Below are 21,132 nucleotides of genomic sequence, written 5' to 3'. Positions count from 1 at the left end.
AAAATTGACATTTTCAGTTAAAGATCTTTTTAGGATCACTTTTTCCTTACTATTTTTGGCACAAAAACACCACCTATGTGTATATATGTTTGTATGTGTGATTTTAACCCCTATAAATTCACTGCGGCCTCCCATCATATAATGGGATCTTTTAGAAATATGATCTATTAAAAGTTAAATTTTATGTAAATATTTTTGTTCAAAGTGCGCTCCCTGAATAACAGTCCTTTTTTCTTCTTGCCTAACACTGCAAAATTAAACTGGTTTCATAGTGCAAATGATTGCCGCTTAAAAAAAACCCTGGAGATTTCTTACCAAATCTCTCACCCTATTAATTCCCTCTCACCCTATTAATTCCCCCCCCCCCCTCCCCTATGTCTCTAATGATCCTGCTCTCATCCTAAATCAATAGGTGTACTAGATTTCCATGGTGCTATCACTGCGTTTTCCTGGGGGAAATGCAATAACCCTTTTTGCTGCTATTGCATTATAGAACAGAAATTGACCACAGATAAGAATCACTTGGCCCAATGAGTCTGCTTATTTTTTTAAATCTTTTTTGGTCACCTCAGCCCAAATTAATCCTTAAGGCACTACATCTACTTATGTATTATTTTACTGGAAATCATTTATTTTCATGAAGGATTGCGATCCGATGCGTTGCCCCAAGCATTGTTTTTTTAGTCTTCTTGCGGTGGGAAAGATATGAAAAGGTTTTAAAAGATTCCTTAGGTCATGCGCCGGGTCCCTGCTCTTGGGGTCGGGCGGCGCTTTGAACTAGTCTGCCCTAGTCTCCTCGCAAATGCTATGTTCACATTTGCACGCTGCAGCAAGGGACAGGCAAAGCATACCGCTCTGGTCAGGAAGGCAGTATACATGGACCGGACAGTAGCATCTTATGGTCTGACGGATATATTAGTGACGTAGCCCCAGTGACTAGTAATTTTTAGTCAACTTGAAAATAAAAGAAAGATCTGATTCTCTGTGTGCACAATGGTATCCAGACGAGTAGACAGCAAAAAGGTCGATAGCATTAGGTCAACATGGGTTTAGGTTGACATGTCCTTAAGTCGACACAAGCATTAGGTAGACAGTCAAAGGGTTAACATGGGGTTTTTCACTTGTTTTGGAGCAGACAGGCAGTATTTCATGCCCTACCATCCATTAGGGCATGGTGGGAGAATAAAATAGTGTGCCAAGCGTAGCGAGGCACAGTGCCTGAAGCTTGTGTCAACCTAAACTCTTGTCAACCTTTTTGCTGTCTACCCGTTGTCCCACACATGTGCACAATAAACCTGGATGCAGCTAAATAGTCAATGGGCGGTATTCAATGAGGCTGATTCGCCAGGTTTTTATGGCTGAAACGGTGAATCACCCTATTCAATGACCAGATGGCGAATACATTTCAAGTTTTTTTTCGCCATGATTCACCGAGTAGCAATCGCTATCTTTTTATGGTGAAGTGGAATGTGAACTTTTAAAATAAAGTGTTTTGTTTTTTACATTTGGTGTAAAAAAAAAAAAATAAAAAAATAAAAAATAAAAAAAAAAAAATCAGGAATTTTATTCTGAGGAGGGGCATGCTATTTTTATTCATGTGCTGTAAGCACATGAATATATATTTAATAAAAAAAAATATATATATATATATATATATTTTTTTTTTTTTTTACACAGACCAGCCAGCAGGGGGCCGGGAGCCGAGCCGCTCATTAGATATTCAGATATTCACTGCACCCGATCATTACATATGCATAATCGGGTGTAGTGAATATACCCGGTCCCCTGCTGGCACCCCCGGGGGGCAGCCTGTGCTACCTGGCTCCCGGGGGGCAGCCTGTGCTACCTGGCTCCCGGGGAGCCCACCTCCCCCCCACAAACGTTCTGGGGCAGGCAGGGAGACTTCCATCTCCCTGCCTGCCGCCGTCCCTCAGGCTCCCTGCGGCATCGCCGCAGGAGTTAAAATTCGCCGGTCAGGGGCAGTGAGCCCCTGACTCGTTGAATACAAGGCTCCGGAACGCGGCGAGCAGTGGCGAACGTGCAGCGAATCCTAAACAGGATTTGCTGCACATCGCCAAAATGCTCATTGAATACTGCCCAATGTAGTGGGTGTCATTCAAAACCACTTAAAGTACAGCAGTAAAAATAAACTTGAAAGCCAACGGGTGCACTGTCGGGGGAGTTTCCCACTTTCTGTCATGGATGTCAGAAAAGAGAAGATTGACAAAAAACGCGTAGGCACCTTCGCCACACAGCAGAGCTATTGCTGATCCACACAGCAGTGATAGCAGATTAGTCCACCCAATTCTTCAGGGTTCCACACTGCAAGCCTATCACAGAATCCTCAAAGCAGTTATAGTGAAGAAGTCTACAGTAGTGAATTTGTGTAAGTACACACAATGGAGAGTTGTCGAGCCCACACATGGCAGGTAATGCATTCCACAACGTACCTTGAAAAGTCTAACCCCATGAGCAACATCTTGGCGTTGTTCTGGATAGTGGCTTGAAACAATCAGGTATCAACCACAATCAAATTTTCATTGTTCTATGTAAGAAACATAACCAGAATCATGCACTTAATTCGCCCAGAAGATCCTCCTACACTCATACATGCATTTGTAACCTCACGCTTAGACTACTAAGCGTGAAAAAGAAGAAGAATTGCACCGCTTGCAGATGGTACAAAATGCAGCTGCCCGGCTATTAACCAACCAGCCACATAACACCCATTCCCTCTCCCTTCACTGGCTACCTCTACAATGGCAAATCACTTTTAAGATTGGCTTAATGACAGAGACCAAGGTACTTGAAGCAGCTCCTGATTCCTTGCATCCCTTCTAGATTACTGTGATCTGTATGGAATTCTTTTCCCAGCACAGTGCGAGAGGCCCCCAATGTATAATCTTTAAAAAATAGACTCAAGACTGTCCTGTTCAAGCATTTCACTAATATTCACTGTTAAAGCTTGATTTGTTTTATTATGTGCTGTAAAGGCAATGTAAAAGTACTTAAGGTGCCCATATACTTATCCGATTTGGAAAGAGTTCGCCTGAGAAATTGTCCCAAATCAAATGTGTTTGACACTGCCTCTGACACAATGCGCAATCCCAGATTTTAATATTCCATAATAGACCAAACAAGAACTGAAGTCTTGGAAGCATTCACGCATAAAATGAAACACCTGCTGTAATGGTAAGTTATATACAACCTTGATTATTTAATAAAATATCGCATTTTACTATCATACGTGTTTTGGCCACAATTTGTAAATGCGCCTCTCCTCTGACTCCGCACCCTTCATTCGTGGTTTGTCTGTGTGTACTCATTTTTTTCCCCGCATGGAGATAAAGCTCTGTACATAATCAAATAACTCTTTTTAAAAGAGAAGGTTATGGAGAAAAAAAAAAAAAAAAGACAGCTGCAAGCTACATTGTGTGTGTGGGAGGTTATGTCATGTAATACAGGTTGAGTATCCCCTATCCGAAATGCTCGGGACCACGAGCATTCCGGATAGGGGAATTTTCCGTTTTTTGGAATATATTTTTGTAGCCATACTTACCTGTCCCCTGATGGTGTCCGGTGGTCCCTCGGCGTCCGCGCAGTCCCCGGGCATCCACAGCAGGCCTCCGACATCTTCTCCTGGTCTCCAGCGGTCCCAGGAATGCATTGCGCGAGTGTGCGCGCGCGCACCGGTGACATCACCGGCGCGCGCGCACACTCGCGCAATGCATTCCTGGGACCGCTGGAGAAGATGCCGGAGGCCTGCTGTGGACGCCCGGGGACCTGGTAAGTATGAAAAGAGGGTTAGGGGGTTAAAAAAAAAAAAATTCGAATGGATTCCAAAAACCACGGTTTTTGGAATAATTCGGATAAGGGATGTCCGGATACCAGATACTCAACCTGTATATGACTTGCATACTAGTGATAGTATTAACCCCTTCCCGACATTTGACGTACATTTACGTCATGGTCGGGATGTACTTCCCGACACATGACGTAAATGTACGTCATGACTTTAAACTGTCACCGCGTCTATAGACGCGAAGACAGAGGGACGATGTCTGCTGTCCCTGACAGCAGACATCTTCCCTCATTGCCCAGGGGGGGCAGCGATGCCCCCCCCCCGATCGGCGATCGTTGCAATTGGCTGTTCAAATGTGAACAGCCAATTGCAGCGTTTACTGTGTTATGTATATAATTTTGACTCTGCTGCCCCCTAGTGTCCAAAAAAAATAAAAGAAAGTTGAAATAATGAATGAAACATAAAGTTTACATATGGTCTATGTTAGTTATGAACTATTTTGAGTGGTATGATTATTTGTCTCACAAGCAGAAAATTTAACATTTTGCAAATTGCTAAATGTTCAATTTTTTGACGACATTTTGGTATTTTAAAAAAAAAAAACTGTATCGACCAAAATTTACCACTAACTTAAAGTACAATGTGTCACGAGAAAACAATCTCAAAATCACTGGGATAAGTAAAAGCAGAAAAAAGTTATCCCCACTTAAGTGATACATGTCAGATTTGAAAAAAAGGCCTCTGTCAGGAAGGCAAAAACAGGCTGCGTCGGTAAGGGGTTAAAGCAAGTGCCATTCATGCCTTGCTACAGTTAAGCTATTAGGGAATGCTAAAACTATGGCGAGGCATGCTGGGATGTGTAGTTTCACTAGATGGAGGGGCACAGTTTGGCCATGCCAGTATTAGATATTAAATCCATAAATAATTTTTATCTATTCTTCAGTTTGAAAAATGACCAAAGCACCCTTATGTAAGTCGCAACAATGAGGAGGCAGAACTCTTGAAGGAGCATTTATTTATTGGTGAACAAAAACAACATCTAATTATTTTACATACAAGCTGGCAGAGGTTTGGACAGTCCAACACCACAGGACCACCGGAGGAAATCACCTCAACAGCTTAAAATACATATAGAAGGCTGTAGTTATCCTTCAGCAACCTCCTCTAAGTGCAAGAACCAAATGTAGCACGGACCCTCCTTGAATTTTATAGTCTGAAGCCGTTTTCTCATCATTCCTGAAATAAGGGACAGAGAAGGGAAGACGTTACCCATCAGAGGCAGAGCTGAACAGGCTATTGTTACCGTATAATAATAAATAAAAAAAAGCTGCCTTATGAAAAAAGTCCCAACATTTGCAGAAGACATTCAGAAATCTCAGCAGAGTGTTATGCGTGTCCTATTCTGTTTTTGATTTGCTAAATTCTTGAATCATCGCGCCCTAGGAGTATTAGAAACTTTTTGTTGGCACCCCTAGTATAAAAGGTTTTTTTTTATTGATTTGAATTAAAAAAAATAAAAAAATTATCCCTGTCAGTTATGTGGTGTGTACAACCAGAAGCACTGTAAACGTTTAATAAAAGGGGAAGCGGTCATCTATTTGAATGAACTTAGGTCTAGTCGACTGGCAGGAAGGTCGACCTGACTTAAGGTCGACATGGGCCAAGGTCGACATGACTTAAGGTCGAATTTGCATAAAGGTCGACATGAGGAAGGTCGACTGGTCATAAGGTCGACATGAGATTTTTCACTGTTTTTTGAGCCGACAGGCGGTATTTCATGCCCTACCATCCACTAGAGCGTGGAGGAGGTTATTAAAGCTGTGGCGAGCGAAGCGAGCCACCGTGCCCGATGCAGTGCGATCGAAGCAAGCGATGCGAGGGTCCGATTCTCATTGCCAACTGTGTCAACATTCGGATCAAAAAACAGTGAAAAACCCATGTTGACCTTATGACCAGTCGACCTTCCTCATGTCGACCTTTATGCAAATTCGACCTTAAGTCGTGTCGACATTGGCCCATGTCGACCTTAAATCAGGTCGACCTTCCAGCCAGTCGACCTAATGACTGTAGACCTAAGTTCATTCTGACAGATGTACCGATTCCAATAAAAGGTATCTAGGTCAAAATGGCAATGAAAAGAGTTGACATGAGTTTTTGTGGATAGTTTATTTTTTGGGGGCTTTCACACTGTACCATCCACGTGACCTCTAATGTTTGCAGACCACAGCAGAGTGAGGCACTTTGTCCAAAGCATGGAGAGCAAAAAGAGCCATGTGAGGGGACACAGAACACTAATTAGTGGTCCATGTGATGAAATCTACACACATTCACACACAAAAAAATAAAAATATATGAAACTCATACTAACCTTATGTTGACCTAGACACTATTGACCTTTATTAGCAGAACAGTTTTATGATGGCCAACCACTAGCACTGGTGTTACCCATCACTTTGACCATAAATTATTTGATATTTTACTTGGCCACCAACCCGAGGCACCCATGCAAGAGCAAGGCAGCACGCCAAGGTGTCTAGGTGCTTAATTGGGAACCACTCCACCGTATCGCAAATAATTTAGAGAATGATTGAATTCATCGAAATGTTGTCAAGATAAAAAGTGTAATCAATATTAAAAAAAGTGATTGTAACCTATTTTTTTTTTTTTTTAAATCGAACCTCTTATTACCTTTAGGGCAGTATTCAATGAGAAAAATTTGCCGTGTTTTATGGCGAGTTTGTGCTATTTTCGCGTTGGAAGGAGCATTTTGCTCTCCAAAGGTGAACCACCCTATTCAATGTGATATTTTCGCTGTCTTTCTAAGTGATTTTCGCTGTGTCTCTACGTGTAGCAATTCTCCATCTTTTCATGGAGAACTGGAATGTGAACTTTTAAACTAAAAAGGTTTTTTTTTTCATTTTGGTGTCAAAAAAAATCAGGAATTTTTTTCTGTGAAGGGGCATGCTATTTTTATTCATTTTTATTTATGCATGCTATAGCACATGAATATATATTTAATTTAAAAAATATATATTTAAAAATTTTTTTTTTTTTTTTTTACACAGAGCAGGGGGCAAGAGCTCTCGAGCCGCTCATTAGATATTCATATATTCACTGCACCAGATCATTACATATGCACGATCGGGTGCCGTGAATACTGGGTCCCCCCTGGCTATAGGGGGGGGGGGCAGCTTGTGCTGCCTGGGTCCCGGGGAGCCCACCTCCCCTCCACATATGTTCTGGGGCAGCCAGGGAGACTTTAATCTCCCTGGCTGCCACCGTCCCCCGGCTCCCTGCCAGCTCCCTGCCGTGGACGCTCGTCCGCTGCAGGGGTTAAGACTCGCCGCGAGTGGCGGCGAGTCTTAACCACATTGAATAGTGGGAGCAGGAGTGGCAGCGAGCCCTCCGGAACAGGGCGAGTGCATGCACGGAGAATAATTCTCATTGAATACTGCCCTTAGAGAAAGAGAAGAGCCTATATTTTATGGCTGAAAATGATTGCATCTAATTGGATACCTGGTTGGTCTCTGATTGTAGAAGCCGCACCTTTTTTCCAATATAAGTTCTGTTCCGCACTACGGGACCCGATTCTGGCTGACACACAGTGATCCAAATTCAGCCCCTGCCCCAAGGGTCGGGTTTGCACATGCGCATGTGCAAACCACAACAGCGAATTGGCATTGTGAGTTACACACTTGCCAGGCCGTTCAAAGTGGGTAGGGAGACCATTGAATGACAACTGAATGATTTCTCCTGCAGCAGCGGCATGCGTCTTAGTTACACATCCATTTACATGGTTGCTAGGAGAAATGGCAGTGTGGGGGGGAGGGGGGGGGGGGCACTGGCCTCTGACACTCAGTAATATACAAATGTCATCAGATCAACGGAGTGTACTCTTACACCTGAAAAAATTTACATTGTGACAAAGATGTATTTTCAGCAAAAAGCAGCCTGATGTTACCAGAGTTGCATGGGACATGGCTGCTCACTCATGCCAGGCATCTCATGCTGCATTGAGGCTAGATGTATGAGGACTCATCTGTATAAACAGCAGAGTCCTGGCTCAGACAAAATATTGGTCATTTATCCATTTATTATCCCCTTGGTGGTGGGTTTTTTTGGGGGAGCGCTCCCCACTGGGCGAGTTTTTTTATGGGGAGTGCTCCCTTAAAAAAAAGCCACCACTACCTCCCCAGGTCCGGGCAGCGCCGCTGCACTGTCAATCAGCGGCTGCCCGGACCTGCGCCCACACGCGGTGTCCCTGTCCCCGGCAGCCAGCTTGTCATAAGCCGGTGCCGGGGACTTCAATAAGAAACCCGGAGGGGAGGGGGGAGGAGGAGGCGCCGCAGAGGGGAGGGCTCCAAACAGTGGAAATCCCGAGAATTTTCCGGGCTTGCCAGACTGGGCACTGAGGCACAGCCCGGAAAATTCTAGGGATTGCCACTGAAGGGGTTAATGAAAATGTATTTCCCCTCCTCTTTTACTATTTTTTTACATATTTGAAGATATTTATTTTCATGGATGATTTGATGAGGATCCTATATTAAAAATATTGTTATGGTGCCTCTGGTGACCAGCCACCATTGTTGGTTTGCCTAGTCATTTGACACTGATGCCAAGACACCGTTTCTGCACCACCAATGCTAAGAAAAACATGGTTTCGCTATGAATGTGGTCTGTGCATAACACATCCAGCAATGTCTGAACGAGTGTAAAAACCATCAGCCAAGGATGATGCAGCCATTGCTACAGTTTACCATATAAATGGCTGTGACACCATGTGGTGCATTGGGGTACTTGCGAGGGTGCCATGGGTTGGTTGTACAGGACCAAATGTAATAGTTTCTAATCTTATAGGCCAAGCCAGTGGTAGTGACTGCAAGAAGCACAGCCCTGCATTCCACCACATAACTGACCCCAAGGATGACAGATAAGCGCAAGTCATATAATGTATTCATTTTTCCTGAACTTCCAAATGAGAAACTATTGGCCTAGGGGTATTGTGAAACAAATTTAGATACTCTGGGGATACCAGTTTTCAAGAAAGTTGGTAACCATTTGTATACTGAATGAATACATTTTCTTGACCCAATATATAGTCATAAAAAATTCCCAGACAATAGGAGCCGTTTTTGGACAAATATTAGACAGTTAAGTGATTAAAGTCATGGAAGCAGCTAAGACTGTAGCACGTGTACTGATTAATTACAAAATAGTTCAGTTACACATCTTACAAAAAGGTACAACTCTAAAAACACATGGGGTGAAGTTACTAAGATGGGAGTTCTATTGAAGATGGGATGTTGCCCATAGCAACCAGTCAGAGTCTACTCCTTATTTAGCACCTTTTAGAAGAGGATTCTAATGGTTGCTATGAGCAATATCCCATCTTCAATAGAACTCGCATTGTAGTTAATTTACCCCATGGTGGGCAGCAATGATTGATTTGTAATTTTAATACATTTAGGGCCTTATTCTAGTTCACTCTTTCTGACAAATTCCTTCTTAGATGGACACAACCATGTGCACTGCAGGTGGGGTAGATGTTACTTGTGCAGAGAGAATCAGATTTGGGTGGGGTTTTACTTCAAAGTGAGATCTATATTGCAGTCTAAAAATAAAGCAGCCAGTATTTACCCTGCACAGAAACAAAATAACTCACCCAAATCTAATTCTCTCTGCGCATTTTACATCTGCCCCCCTGCAGTGTACATGGTTTTGTCCATCTAAGAAGATTTTTTTTCAGAAAGAGTGAACTTAAATAAGGCCCATAGTTCGGATTCAGATACAAAGCAAACTACAACACTTACATTTGTTTCCCGCTATAGATCAGTCTTTGTTGTTGTGGTGGAATCCCTTCCTTCTCTTCCACTCGCTCTTTAATCCTCTCCACCTGCAGATTAACATCGAAAGCAAACACTGGTGAATGCACACAACATGGCATACTGAAATTAACTTGAAATGAACTGGTGGTACTCAGATCACTACTCACTAAGGGCGGGATGTAGTAATATACATCGCCGCCCTTCGCCTGACAGCCGCCGCATATGTACTAACATATGCGGCTAGAATCGGGTTACGGTGACGCAGACCCCCGCGATACCTGTGATGTGGTGTGCGGGGGTATCCATCACATCCCGGCGGCTGGCAGAGTCCCCCTGCGTCTCCTCCTCCCCCCTGCAGCCGGATGTCCTCCCGGCTGTGACACCTGCTGGGAGAGGAGATCAAAGGAGGACGGGAGGGGGGGTGCGCAGACGGCGATAGAAGTCCATAGGCTTCTATAGGGTATCGACACTCAGAGGGTGGCGATACCCTGCCAGGCGAAGACGGGGCGGACGGGTATTGGTACATAGGAAAATGCGGTAAAACCCTGTTTTACCGCATTTTCCCTTTAGTACATCCCGCCGTAAAATCAGTATTTGCACTAAGGAGGGGGGATTAAGTTAGCTCTGTTAACGTAATGGCAGAAAAAGAGGAGGTAGCCATCAGCATTAACTTTTTTTTTTTGAAAGACGTCACCATATAGAATCCTTCATGAGCTCCTGGACCAATGTATTAGCCAATGCCTGAAAATAAACTATTTAAAAGGGATTTCTTTTTGGGTCTTTTCAAATGCAACATGAAACTTCCTTTAAGTGCAGCCTGCAGGCTGCTTTTGGGGACTAACTAAATAGCCCACAGTGCTTTCATTAAGCCTTCCATTCACTAAGCTGCCACAGGATCCACTACTTCCTTGTGGCAGCCACAGTGATCTACGGATCCGATTGGATTTGAACCAAAGCACAAACCTGAGGTAAAACACATGATATGGCACTTTTCACATGACTTATCAGCCCGATGGGTCAAAATTATGTGAAAAAAGGGCCGTATCAAAAGTGTAAGGGCACATTTACTCACGGACATTTTAAAGCTATTTCATTTCCCTTATGATTCTGTGACGCGACCTGCAAGACATGCACTATGGCAGCCATGTGCAAACTGTGGCCCTCCAGCTGTTGTGAAACCACACATCCCAGCATGCCTTGCCATAGTTTTAGCATTTCCTAATAGCAAAACTGTGGCAAGGCATGATGGAAATTGTAGTTTCACAACAGCTGGAGGGCCATAGTTTAGACATGCCTGCACTATGGGGATCTGGTGGACAGAGTTTGAGAACTTGTGAGCTAGGTACCTTATAAAAATAAAACAAGAAATATATAACCAGTGATCATTTATGGCAATGGCAGGTTCCAATTGTGGAATTACAACAGTATGTGAGCACCAAGAGGTTCACAGGCGATTCCAGAAGCACAGCCAGGCTGGAAGCCAAAATGAAATGACGTAGGGGAGCCTCAGTTACAGAAACCAAACAGAGGTAGATTTGGCTTTTTTTTTTTTTAAACAAACCACATTCTCTTTAGAATGGAGGTGTATGAGGAGTCAAGTCAATATCAGTAATTTCATGTTTTTTGGTGTCTAGATTGACATAGGGCAACATGGACAGCATATAACATGGACAGCGTATAAGTGTAAAGGTGTACCCAAGCATGGCTTGATGTGCTTGCCATGCTTCGGGCATGGTGCCTTGCTGCGCTTGCCACACTATTATATTCTCCCTCCATGCCCACTGGGATAGTAAAGTATAAACAAGTCAATTCTAAAAATTGACTGCCGACCGAATGACTGCATACCAAGTGGGTGTGCGGGTCCATCTCATTTTCAAGAAGCAGAAATGTAGCCATTATATTCAAACTACAGACAGATTAATTATTGATTGACTGTATTAAAGGAGAAGAGACTATGTTGAACATGGCAACCGAAATGCCGTGACAGAAGATCAAAGCTGGTAAACTGCATTCCAAAAACACATTTGTGACCATTGTGAATAAGATTGCAGCAGAGGCTACAGTTATGCCATCATAAAGTTGGAGAGTCTGGAAAAAAAAAAAAAAAATCATAGCACCATGTGGCTTGTGGTTGGTCAACTTTTAGGGTGGCTTTAGCAGTGAGAAGTTTATATACAAAGAAAACAAAACCCTTCGCGGAGAAACAAAGCTAGCCATATAATAGCCACTGGCTTCTCCTGCTCTTATATTTAATTGTAGCTTACTAAATGGACCTCGGGTCTTGAGATTTACAATTGTGATATTTGTTCATCCAGATTAGTTTGTGGAGAGGATTATAATAATTTTATATTCTTTTTATTGTGGGGCTAGTCACATAGTTCCCACCTATTTGTTCCTTTTAGATCTATACCAATAAAAGGTTAGGTTGCACTTATAATGTGCTACAGTGATTGAACAAGTTTACTGCCTACTTCTATAGGGTACGAGACATAAGAGTTGCAGGTAGTCACAATGAGCCACTCCTGAACACACACTGCAGGCATTGCATAGAACAGATTTGCCTCCTAAAAGAGGCATCTTGTTGATATACTATAGGAGGACATAGTCATACAGCCGATGTATTATGGTATTTACAGTAAAACAGTTCAATCTGATATTTTTAGGAGTATTTTAGGAAACAAATTGATCAGAAAGACACAGGACAGTATGAGCCACAGTCATTTGAACCATTTCCTCGCCCTGTGCCGCAGTTCTCCAAACCTAAATAATGTATTTTAATTGCTGATCAGTATCATTCAATAACCTGAGTTGACTACCACTACTTGACTGTTTGCGGGAGTATTGCCAGGGTATATGCTGTATTAGACAGACTCGTCCAGAAAATATACAAATTATTTTCCATCCCATAAAATAGGAGAATGGGCTGGATTCCAAACAAAGGCACACAAGTTCCAGGGAACCAAAGGAATCAATTATTAATCAAGCTACTATAGTGGACAGTCTGCCACCAAACTAGTGTCCTTTCCAGGTTTATATTCCTTGCATGCGCAGAAGACGCTATGGGGCTGGGACGCAGAAACAGTTTTACTTTGTAGATTACAAAGAGCAGCAATATAAAGTCCATCCTGTCCTTAATGTGGTGAAAATGAATGTGCTTTTTTCCACTCAAATGAAAAGAACATAATTATTAGTAATCAATGCTCTGGATTCATCGCTTTTTTCGGTGAACTGGGCTGTTTTACAGCAAAACTGATTTTCTCCTAAAAGAATAGTCGCTGTATTCAATGTTCACCAAAAGCAATCAGTGAATGTTGGCCAGTTCTTCATTTCATAGTCGCTGCAAATCGCTGGTGTATTTTAATGGGGTTTTGACTCATTCGCAGGGAGTGTATTCAATGCTAGAATGGAGAACTGCTTTCACCGTGGGATGGTCATTAATATTCACTGCACTTGGTCCAGCTCATTCATATGCATGGAGCAGCACCAGAGCAGCACTCCCCACACCTCCCCTGTCTCCTGTCCGACCGCAGAAGACTCCTCGCCAGCCCCCTCCTCCCTGCCGTCCCCCCTGCTGCTGTGTGTGACTCTGGCAGGGAGGCCGCCATCCCCTATTCGCCGGCTAGGTGAAATTTTACGGTCGGGGCAGCGAGACCCTGACCAGTTGAATAGGTTGAAGCAGGGCGGGTAGCGAATCGGGTACCCCAGAGAATCACAGCGAATACAAAATGCTGTGCACTCACCGTAGCATTGAATAAGGGCCAATGAGTGAAAGTCATACCACATAGAAATCTTAAGTTACTAAATTTAGGAGCATGGCATATGTGTTTCCTAGAAGCAGAATGTGGCCATGGAGTATTTCTAAAAGAAAGCCATTTAACATTGTTCCCTATGTAAAATCGGGTCAATTGGGCCATTTAACATTGTTCTCTATGTAAAATCACAGTAATCGCGTCGGTCGCATCGCATGTGATTTTTTGGCCGCATGCGATGCGACCGACGCGATTTTTTACCTTGCGATGCCTAAGATCAAAATCGTGGGCGCCGTTCTAGGAAAAGAGTACCAAACGTAATTTATATTTTCTGTAGTTAAAGTCAAAATTAGGATATACCATTGCTTGTCCAATGTCTTCTTATATTCCACAGTAAATTAAAAACAGAAAGCAAAACGTCCATCAGACCGTGTATAATGCTGCTCTTTCCATCACTTGTGACTTCTCAAACTGCTTCTGATAAAACTTAATCTGAAGCAACATGTGTGATAATCTGGGCTGGAATAGGTCGAATAGGAATGAACGACAATTGGCAGTTTTGCTTAAAATAGCAATACCCTAAAAGTAAATTAAAAATACATTTCTACTGCTGGCATGTAGCACCGGAGCTTAATCCCCTTCAGCGCTGGACGTGATTGCATTGCAACCGTGACATTCATTAATATCGCATTATGAAAGATGTACATGTTTAAACATTTGGTATAACATAAGCTTTCTAGCATAGTGTTCACGCCTGACCAGGAAGCTACATTGTGGAGAGAACATCCATGCCTTCATTCAGGAAATGGGGCTTAGTTGTGCAACACAACCCTTATGTCACTTTAGGGGCATGCCTAGCACTTATGGACACGCTGGGCTGCCCCAGCACTCCTCTATTAAATGACATGTGCATGCACATGGCATCTACTAACCATCTGTGGGACATTGCAGCCTGCAGGTGGTGACACGGCATTGCTAAATTACAAAATGCGCCTTGCCTTTTATAATATAAGAATTGTGCCATGTGCAGCGTCCTATTACAACAACCAAGCATGAACCTTATAATATATTAAGTCCTCATTAGGCACATAATGTCAACATTCAGCCTTGATGGCATGACAGCAAGTGAAGTTTACCTTTATCTTACAGAGTCAGCAAAGGCTAATACATCCAAGGCTACATATGTAGAGAAGGCATGCACAGATAGCCCACCTTCTGCCTTCTAAATGTATGTCAAGGCTTAGGCCTCTTTCCCAAGAAGCTGAAACTGTTTTATTGAAATGGGCACTTAGTACTTCTAGAACCCTTTCATGAGCATTTCTAGTCTGCATTTAGGATTTCCTCTTAAAACAAATGGAAATAACTTGCTTTGAAGAGTAATGACATTTCCAAAGCAGAAGTTCTGGAAAACTAAACAGGGGCTGTGCACATTAGCTCTAGTGAACTCAGTGTTCTTTGATTTCATCCACCAATGGTGTGTAAAAGATAGCAACACACAGACCGTTAAAAAAAAAAAAAACCTGTCTTCAGTTTCATACTTCATTTGAACCTGTTTTGGTTCAAATTAGGCATCACCTGGAAATAAATAAATGACCAATTGTTCTAATGCACATATTTCTAAAAGAAAACACCTTCCGAGGATGTGTGAAATTGTTGCTTTAAATGGATTTAGATTAGAGTCACACCGTTTCAGAGATAGCTTTGAAAATCAGTTCTTCTCCCTTGCTTGTAAAGGCCCCCATACATTAGGCCGACTTGTCCTAAGGACAAGTCGGACCCAATTCTCCTCCGAGCCGCCCGGCAGCTCCCCGGGAGGCTCACATACAATTGAGGACTTGATGTGCCAATTTTTGCATGCGATTTATCACATAAAAAAAACAAACCGGGGAGCTAGAGGGCGGTGAGGCGGGCGGCGGCAGCTCTCAAATGAGTGGCCGGCGGGGGTGCCGGTGAAGAAGCAGTGCCGGTGGTAAAACAGTGGGGTGGGCTGTCAGTGTGCAGCGGTGATCAGTGTCCACAGCACCGCAGCGGGCAGGCATCAGCTGCAATTCCAACTTTTAAAAAGTGTAAAATGACTCTCCGGATCTTGATTGGCTGAGAGAGCACTCTCAGCCAATCAGCGGCCCAATCAATAGCTGGACAGTCATTTGACACTTTATTTTAAAGTTGTAGTTGCCGCTGCTGCCCGCCCACTGCGGTGCTGGACACACTGATCACCGCCGCCCGCCCGGTGCACACAGTGACAACATGCTGATGATCCCCGCCGCGGCTGCACTGCTTCCTCACGGGTACTCCCTTCACTCATTCAAGAGGCGCCGCTGCAGGTCAGACGTGATTGTACATGCTGTACGTCCGACCTCCTGATCCGGTCCGATGCGCACGGGACCGCGCATCGGATTGGATCAAATGTTAAACACATGTGATTTTGGTCCGATTTCACGCGAATTTATCGGCCCAAAATCGCATAGTGTATGGGGGCCTTAAGAGTATGGATTATGGACACCCAATACACCTTTATCTATGAGAAGTCAAATGCACACACTGAGGCAATAGGTCAACATTATTAAGATTAAACTTCCTACAGCTTCTTTACTTTGTGCATACTTACTACAAGAGTAGTTTTCTAAACACCTTAAAAATGTTCTGAATGGGAAAATTTACACTTATGTCTGACCTGGTGCTTGAAACTTTTTGACAAATCAAACTATGCTTTCATCCAAGCCATAAATACTATAAACCAGTGGTTCCCAAACTTTTTTGAATCACGGCACCCTAGAGCATCAAAATGTTTTCAAGGCACCCTAGGCCAAATGTTTCTTATTGAGAAATTTAGAAAAACAAATATTAAAGTAAGTACATTGTGTGTATATGTCACAGTTATGTGGTGAGGGACAGGGTTTGCTCATGTTTGTCCACATATATGATTGGCAGCCACAAGCACTAGTTTTGTCTGTTACATTGACCATTAATAATATGAATTGATCCTGGTCCACCAATCTAAGGCACCCCTGCAAGTGTCCTGAGGCACCCCAGGGAGCCTAGGCACACAGTTTGGGAACCACTGCTATAAACTGAAAGCTAACTCTTTCCTTTAGTCTACAGACTGCACTCAGTACAAAAGGCACCTACATGTTCAACATAGGTTACACATACTTTGTTGTTGTGACTTGTTATACTTCCACAAGAGGACTGAAAAGAATATGGTAGCTAATCCACCAGCTGTTTGGTAAGTCTCCATACAGCATTTGGGTGCAATTGCCCCCATAGGTATGAGCAAGTGTGCTAGGAAAATAGAACAGCCAAAACCCTTTTTTCAGCCTACCTAGCACTTCCTTAATGATGCACAGAACCAGCATTCCTCCAGGCATGCACTTTATTCATTTTTTATATCCAGATATGACTTTAGGTAGCTATCAATATTCCTGGCAAGAAGTAGTATAATTTTGCCAAAAAGATAGTAAGCTACAGAAAACCACAAACATGTCAGATCTGCCTACACTTGAGCCAGACAGAGGAACAGTAGATGCATTATACACACCAGGGAGACTGCCAATTGCAATGTCTGCAAACAAGGCAGATTTTAAATTAATCATTGCAGGCCGCAGTCGTCCCTTGGCCTGTTTTACCAACCAAATGGATCACTTCCCAGTGTCCTACTATGGAAAGTGGTTACCCACCCCAATGAAAATCACTCAGTGTGTGCTAAGTGATTTTCCGATTGTCGCTCGACATACACTGGGCAAAAACGCCCTATGTGTATGCGAAGTGGTAGCTAAGGAACCCAATTTTAAATGTTTTTTTTTTTTTAGAAATTAAAATAAAAACATTGAATTTGAAAATATTAAAAAAGGATATTGTGAAATAGGTTTCAGAATAAAAATAATAATACAGTATGAAACTTTACACGGCAAGTATCAGCAACAGCTAAAGGTCAGAAATGCTGCAATTAACTACCACCATTACCATACCTTGTCTGTAGGTTCTATATCAATTTCTATCTCCTTCCCCGTCAGCGTCTGAAATGATAGACATTAACGAGTTATTTTAAGCATTTAGGATTCATTAAATAGTATGCATGGTCACATTATCTCTCTCTCCACACATACATATACAGCTTTGTTAAGATGCACCATTTTGCAGTAGATGCCAAAAGTTTTTAAAAATTCACACTATTCTTTTCATTTTCACTTGAGAACGGGCCCAGCCAAGTTGCACAACTTGACTAAGTGCCTGATTCAGGACTGTGAGTGTTCGGAGCGCAGCAAGCAAGTAAACGCTGCCCTGCCAAACGCGTGCCCCCGCCCACGGACGCGTACATGCACACAGTGGGAAAATCATTCACCACCTAATGATTTTCCAGCGCTCGCGGCGCCAAGTAAGGCCATGGGGAGAAGAATGCCACTGATGACATCAGCGGCCCTCCCACCCAATGGTGAAAGAACAATTTCAGTTTCTGGAGCACACCCAGAGGCCGGCAGCTTCCCCCAAATGCCAACAGGGTTTCAATCACACATGCAAGCAGAGGCTAGCTTTCGTTCCATAACTTTGGACAGACGTCTCGCACATGTGCGTCGTTCGATATTAGCTCGGGCTGAGAATTTGCGGCCTGGAGAGCGGGACTGAATCAGGACCTACGGGCTTGATTCTACAGTATGTTGTACACTATTTGCATTACTCCTGCATCTTTGTACACAGCAGCGATGCAAAAATAGGTACTTGTGTATTTTGGCGGCGCCCACGATGAGGATCGCGTCCATCGTGTGTGAAAAATCGGGTCCATCGCGTCGCGTCGTGTGCATTAACATGGAACACGACGCGACCGACGCGATTTCTCCATAGGCTTCAATGTTAAAATATTTAAACATTGAAATCGTGTCGGTCGCGTCGGTCTTGTGCCATTATAATGGCACAAGATAAGATGGACTTGATAAAGTCCATTTTACATGGAATAAAATGGGAAATGGGCCAATATGGCCCATTTCTCATTGTATATGTCCCCGTCATGTCCAAATATAACTGCCCCCCCATTGTGAGCGGCACCCCAGTATTGACGTCAACCCGAAGCGTGGCGAGCGCAGCGAGCCCGCGAGGGGCGGCGGTGCGCGTCCCCCGACCTTTTCATACCCCTACTATCAACGTCGGCGTGGAGTTGAGAATAGAATAGCGTGGCGAGCCACCGAGCCCGAAGCGTGGCGAGCCCCGCGAGGGGACGCGGACACCTGTGAAGCCCGCGTGGGGACGCGGATACCTGTGAAGCCCGCGTGGGGACGCGGATATCTGTGAAGGTATCCGCGGGGCTCGCTGCGCTCGCCACGCTTCGGGCTCGGTGGCTCGCTGCGCTCGCCACACTATTCTATTCTCAACTCCACGCCGACGTGGATAGTAGGGGTATGAAAAGGTCGTAGGACGCGTACCGCCGCCGCTCGCCACGCTTCGGGTTGGCGTCAATACTGGGGTGCCGCTGACAATGGGGGCCATTTATATTTGGACATGACGGGGCCATATACAATGAGAAATGGGCCATATTGGCCCATTTCCCATTGTTTTCTATGTTAGATGGACTTTATCAACTACATTTGATCTTGTGCCATTATAATGGCACAAGTCCGACGCGACCGACAGTATTTCAATGTTAAAAATATTTTAACATTGAAGCCTATGGAGAAATCGTGTCGGTCGCGTCGTGTGCCTTAACTTTAAGGCACACGACGCGACGCGATGGACCCGATTTCTCCATCGGGTTCAATGTTAAAAATATTTTAACATTGAAGCCTATGGAGAAATCGCGTCGCGTCGTGTGCCTTAAAGTTAAGGCACACGATGCCCGCGACGGGCGCCGCCAAAATACACAAGTACCCAAAAATATGCTATACCACCTGGAGGCACCTGAGGACAAATGACGCCCATTGTCGACATTGCAGAATGACGCCCATTGTCGACATTGCAGAATGGGATCAGACCTTAGTTTGACATTATATATGATGGACTGAATAATCCATCAACAACGAAAATAACTTCTATACGTTATATTATCATTTAATAGTGCCACAAAGTGGTCAGTATTGTGCAAGCACTACACATAGTACAGTATTAGTGTAACCTGACTTATCATACAAAAAAAAAATATATATATATAGACTTGGTAAGATGAGAACACAAGGATAGGATATATTAGTGATGGCAATTCACAGCTGTCATCGATGGTTGATGGCTTTTTACCATTGTTAATTAGTTTTTGATGGTTTGACTATGTGAATGATGCACAGATGGCACCAGCAATCACCATCAGGGATCAGTAGGAAAAGGTTATCATCAGTAGCCTCCCATTGATGAAGAAAGCACTCACCATCAGATCATCGATAGTCAACCCTAGAAATCGTCCACTCACTATATTTTTCGAACTTAGTACATTTGGCCCTATATCTATATGAAAAGAAGCGATACATCAACAGGGAGGGAAAAGTAGTTGGTCACTCAATTAGTGGACCCAATTTAAGGGCAAGAGTGAAGACCAGAGCAACAAGCACAGCAGAACCTAAAACTCAGAGCAACATTTTGAAGCAAATTGTTTTTAAAATGTTTAGTATGAGTGTAGCTAGTGCTATTTTTGGTACTTATGAGTTATCTGGGCGCCCGATTTTTTGATTGTATGCCTTAAGTTAAGGCATACAATCAGATGCGATGTGATGCGATATCGCATCGCATGCGACCATCGGATGCGATGACCCGATTTTTCCATAGGAATCAATGTTAAAATAGACGGAGTCCATTTTAACATGGAATTCAATGGGAAAAAGGGGTCCTTTTCATACCCCTACTATCCAAGTGGGCATGGAGTTGGATATAAACCTGTAGCGAGCCACCGAGCCCGAAGCGTGGCGAGCGAAGCGAGCCCCGCGAGGGGACGGTATTCATTGTCCCCTCGCGGGACTCGCTACGCTCGCCACAGGTTTATATCCAACTCCATGCCCACTTGGATAGTAGGGGTTCCCATTGAATTCCAAGTTAAAATGGACTCAGTCCATTTTAACATTGATTCCTATGGAAAAATCGGGTCATCGCATCGCATCCGATGGTCGCATGCGATGCGATGTGCCCGATCCGACCCGATTTAGAAATCGGGCGCCCAGATAACTCACAAGTACCCTATTTTTAAATGTTAAAACTAATATTATGTTAATTTTACACACAGGAAACTCAATCCTTCTGTGTGGCTGCAGCATGCTCTCAGTGCCAGCACTGCAGCAATTGTGTCATGTAACGCTCAGGCCTCACCAAGTATTCCACCACCGAGTCGCCCCTCATTACACCTCAGGGGGCATTCTTCTCCCTCTACCGCCACCCGGATCCGGCGCTGGGTGTATTGCGTCTGACACCGGGCGAGCTGCCTACCCCGACCCCAACCCACACCCGCACGAGCCCAGCACCGACCTTTACTTTAATCAGCATGCTGGCGGCCTGCTGGGTGCGGGCTGCTTCCCTTCCTCTCTGTACTCTATGCAGTGGTGGCAGCAGCACTAGTCCTCCGGCTCTCACTACTGGTGGTGTGCACTGTGTATTGTCTTCCAGTTCCTGCGTCCGGGGGCGGAACAAGACGTTAGGGGAAGTAGGCGTTGTATAAAACTAGCCCCTCCCCTGGGAACAGGTCCGTTTATATTCCATCACGGTTACGACGAGCTGCTGTTGCTTTAGTTTCCCTGTCACTGCCGCGCGTATTGTTACCGCCCGGCAGAGACAGGGGCATTGCACAGTCTCT

General features: G+C 44.0%; 1 protein-coding gene across 1 annotated transcript; it reads right to left on the bottom strand.

The window, feature by feature from the left end:
* Positions 1-4,800: 4,800 nt before the first annotated feature.
* Positions 4,801-21,094, bottom strand: NEDD8 (NEDD8 ubiquitin like modifier). The gene is made up of 4 exons (XM_083187970.1): positions 20,808-21,094; positions 17,345-17,392; positions 9,613-9,695; positions 4,801-5,038 (listed from the first exon to the last, which is right to left on the bottom strand). Exons 1-4 carry the CDS (start codon positions 20,823-20,825, stop codon positions 4,954-4,956), a joined length of 234 nt encoding a protein of 77 aa, XP_083044096.1. The 5' UTR covers positions 20,826-21,094; the 3' UTR covers positions 4,801-4,953.
* Between the last annotated feature and the right edge of the window lie 38 nt (positions 21,095-21,132).

Source organism: Crinia signifera, chromosome 1 (assembly GCF_055691185.1).
Source record: "Crinia signifera chromosome 1, ASM5569118v1, whole genome shotgun sequence".
Taxonomy (NCBI): Eukaryota; Metazoa; Chordata; class Amphibia; order Anura; family Myobatrachidae; genus Crinia; species Crinia signifera.
This window is presented reverse-complemented; position numbering and strand designations above follow the sequence as displayed.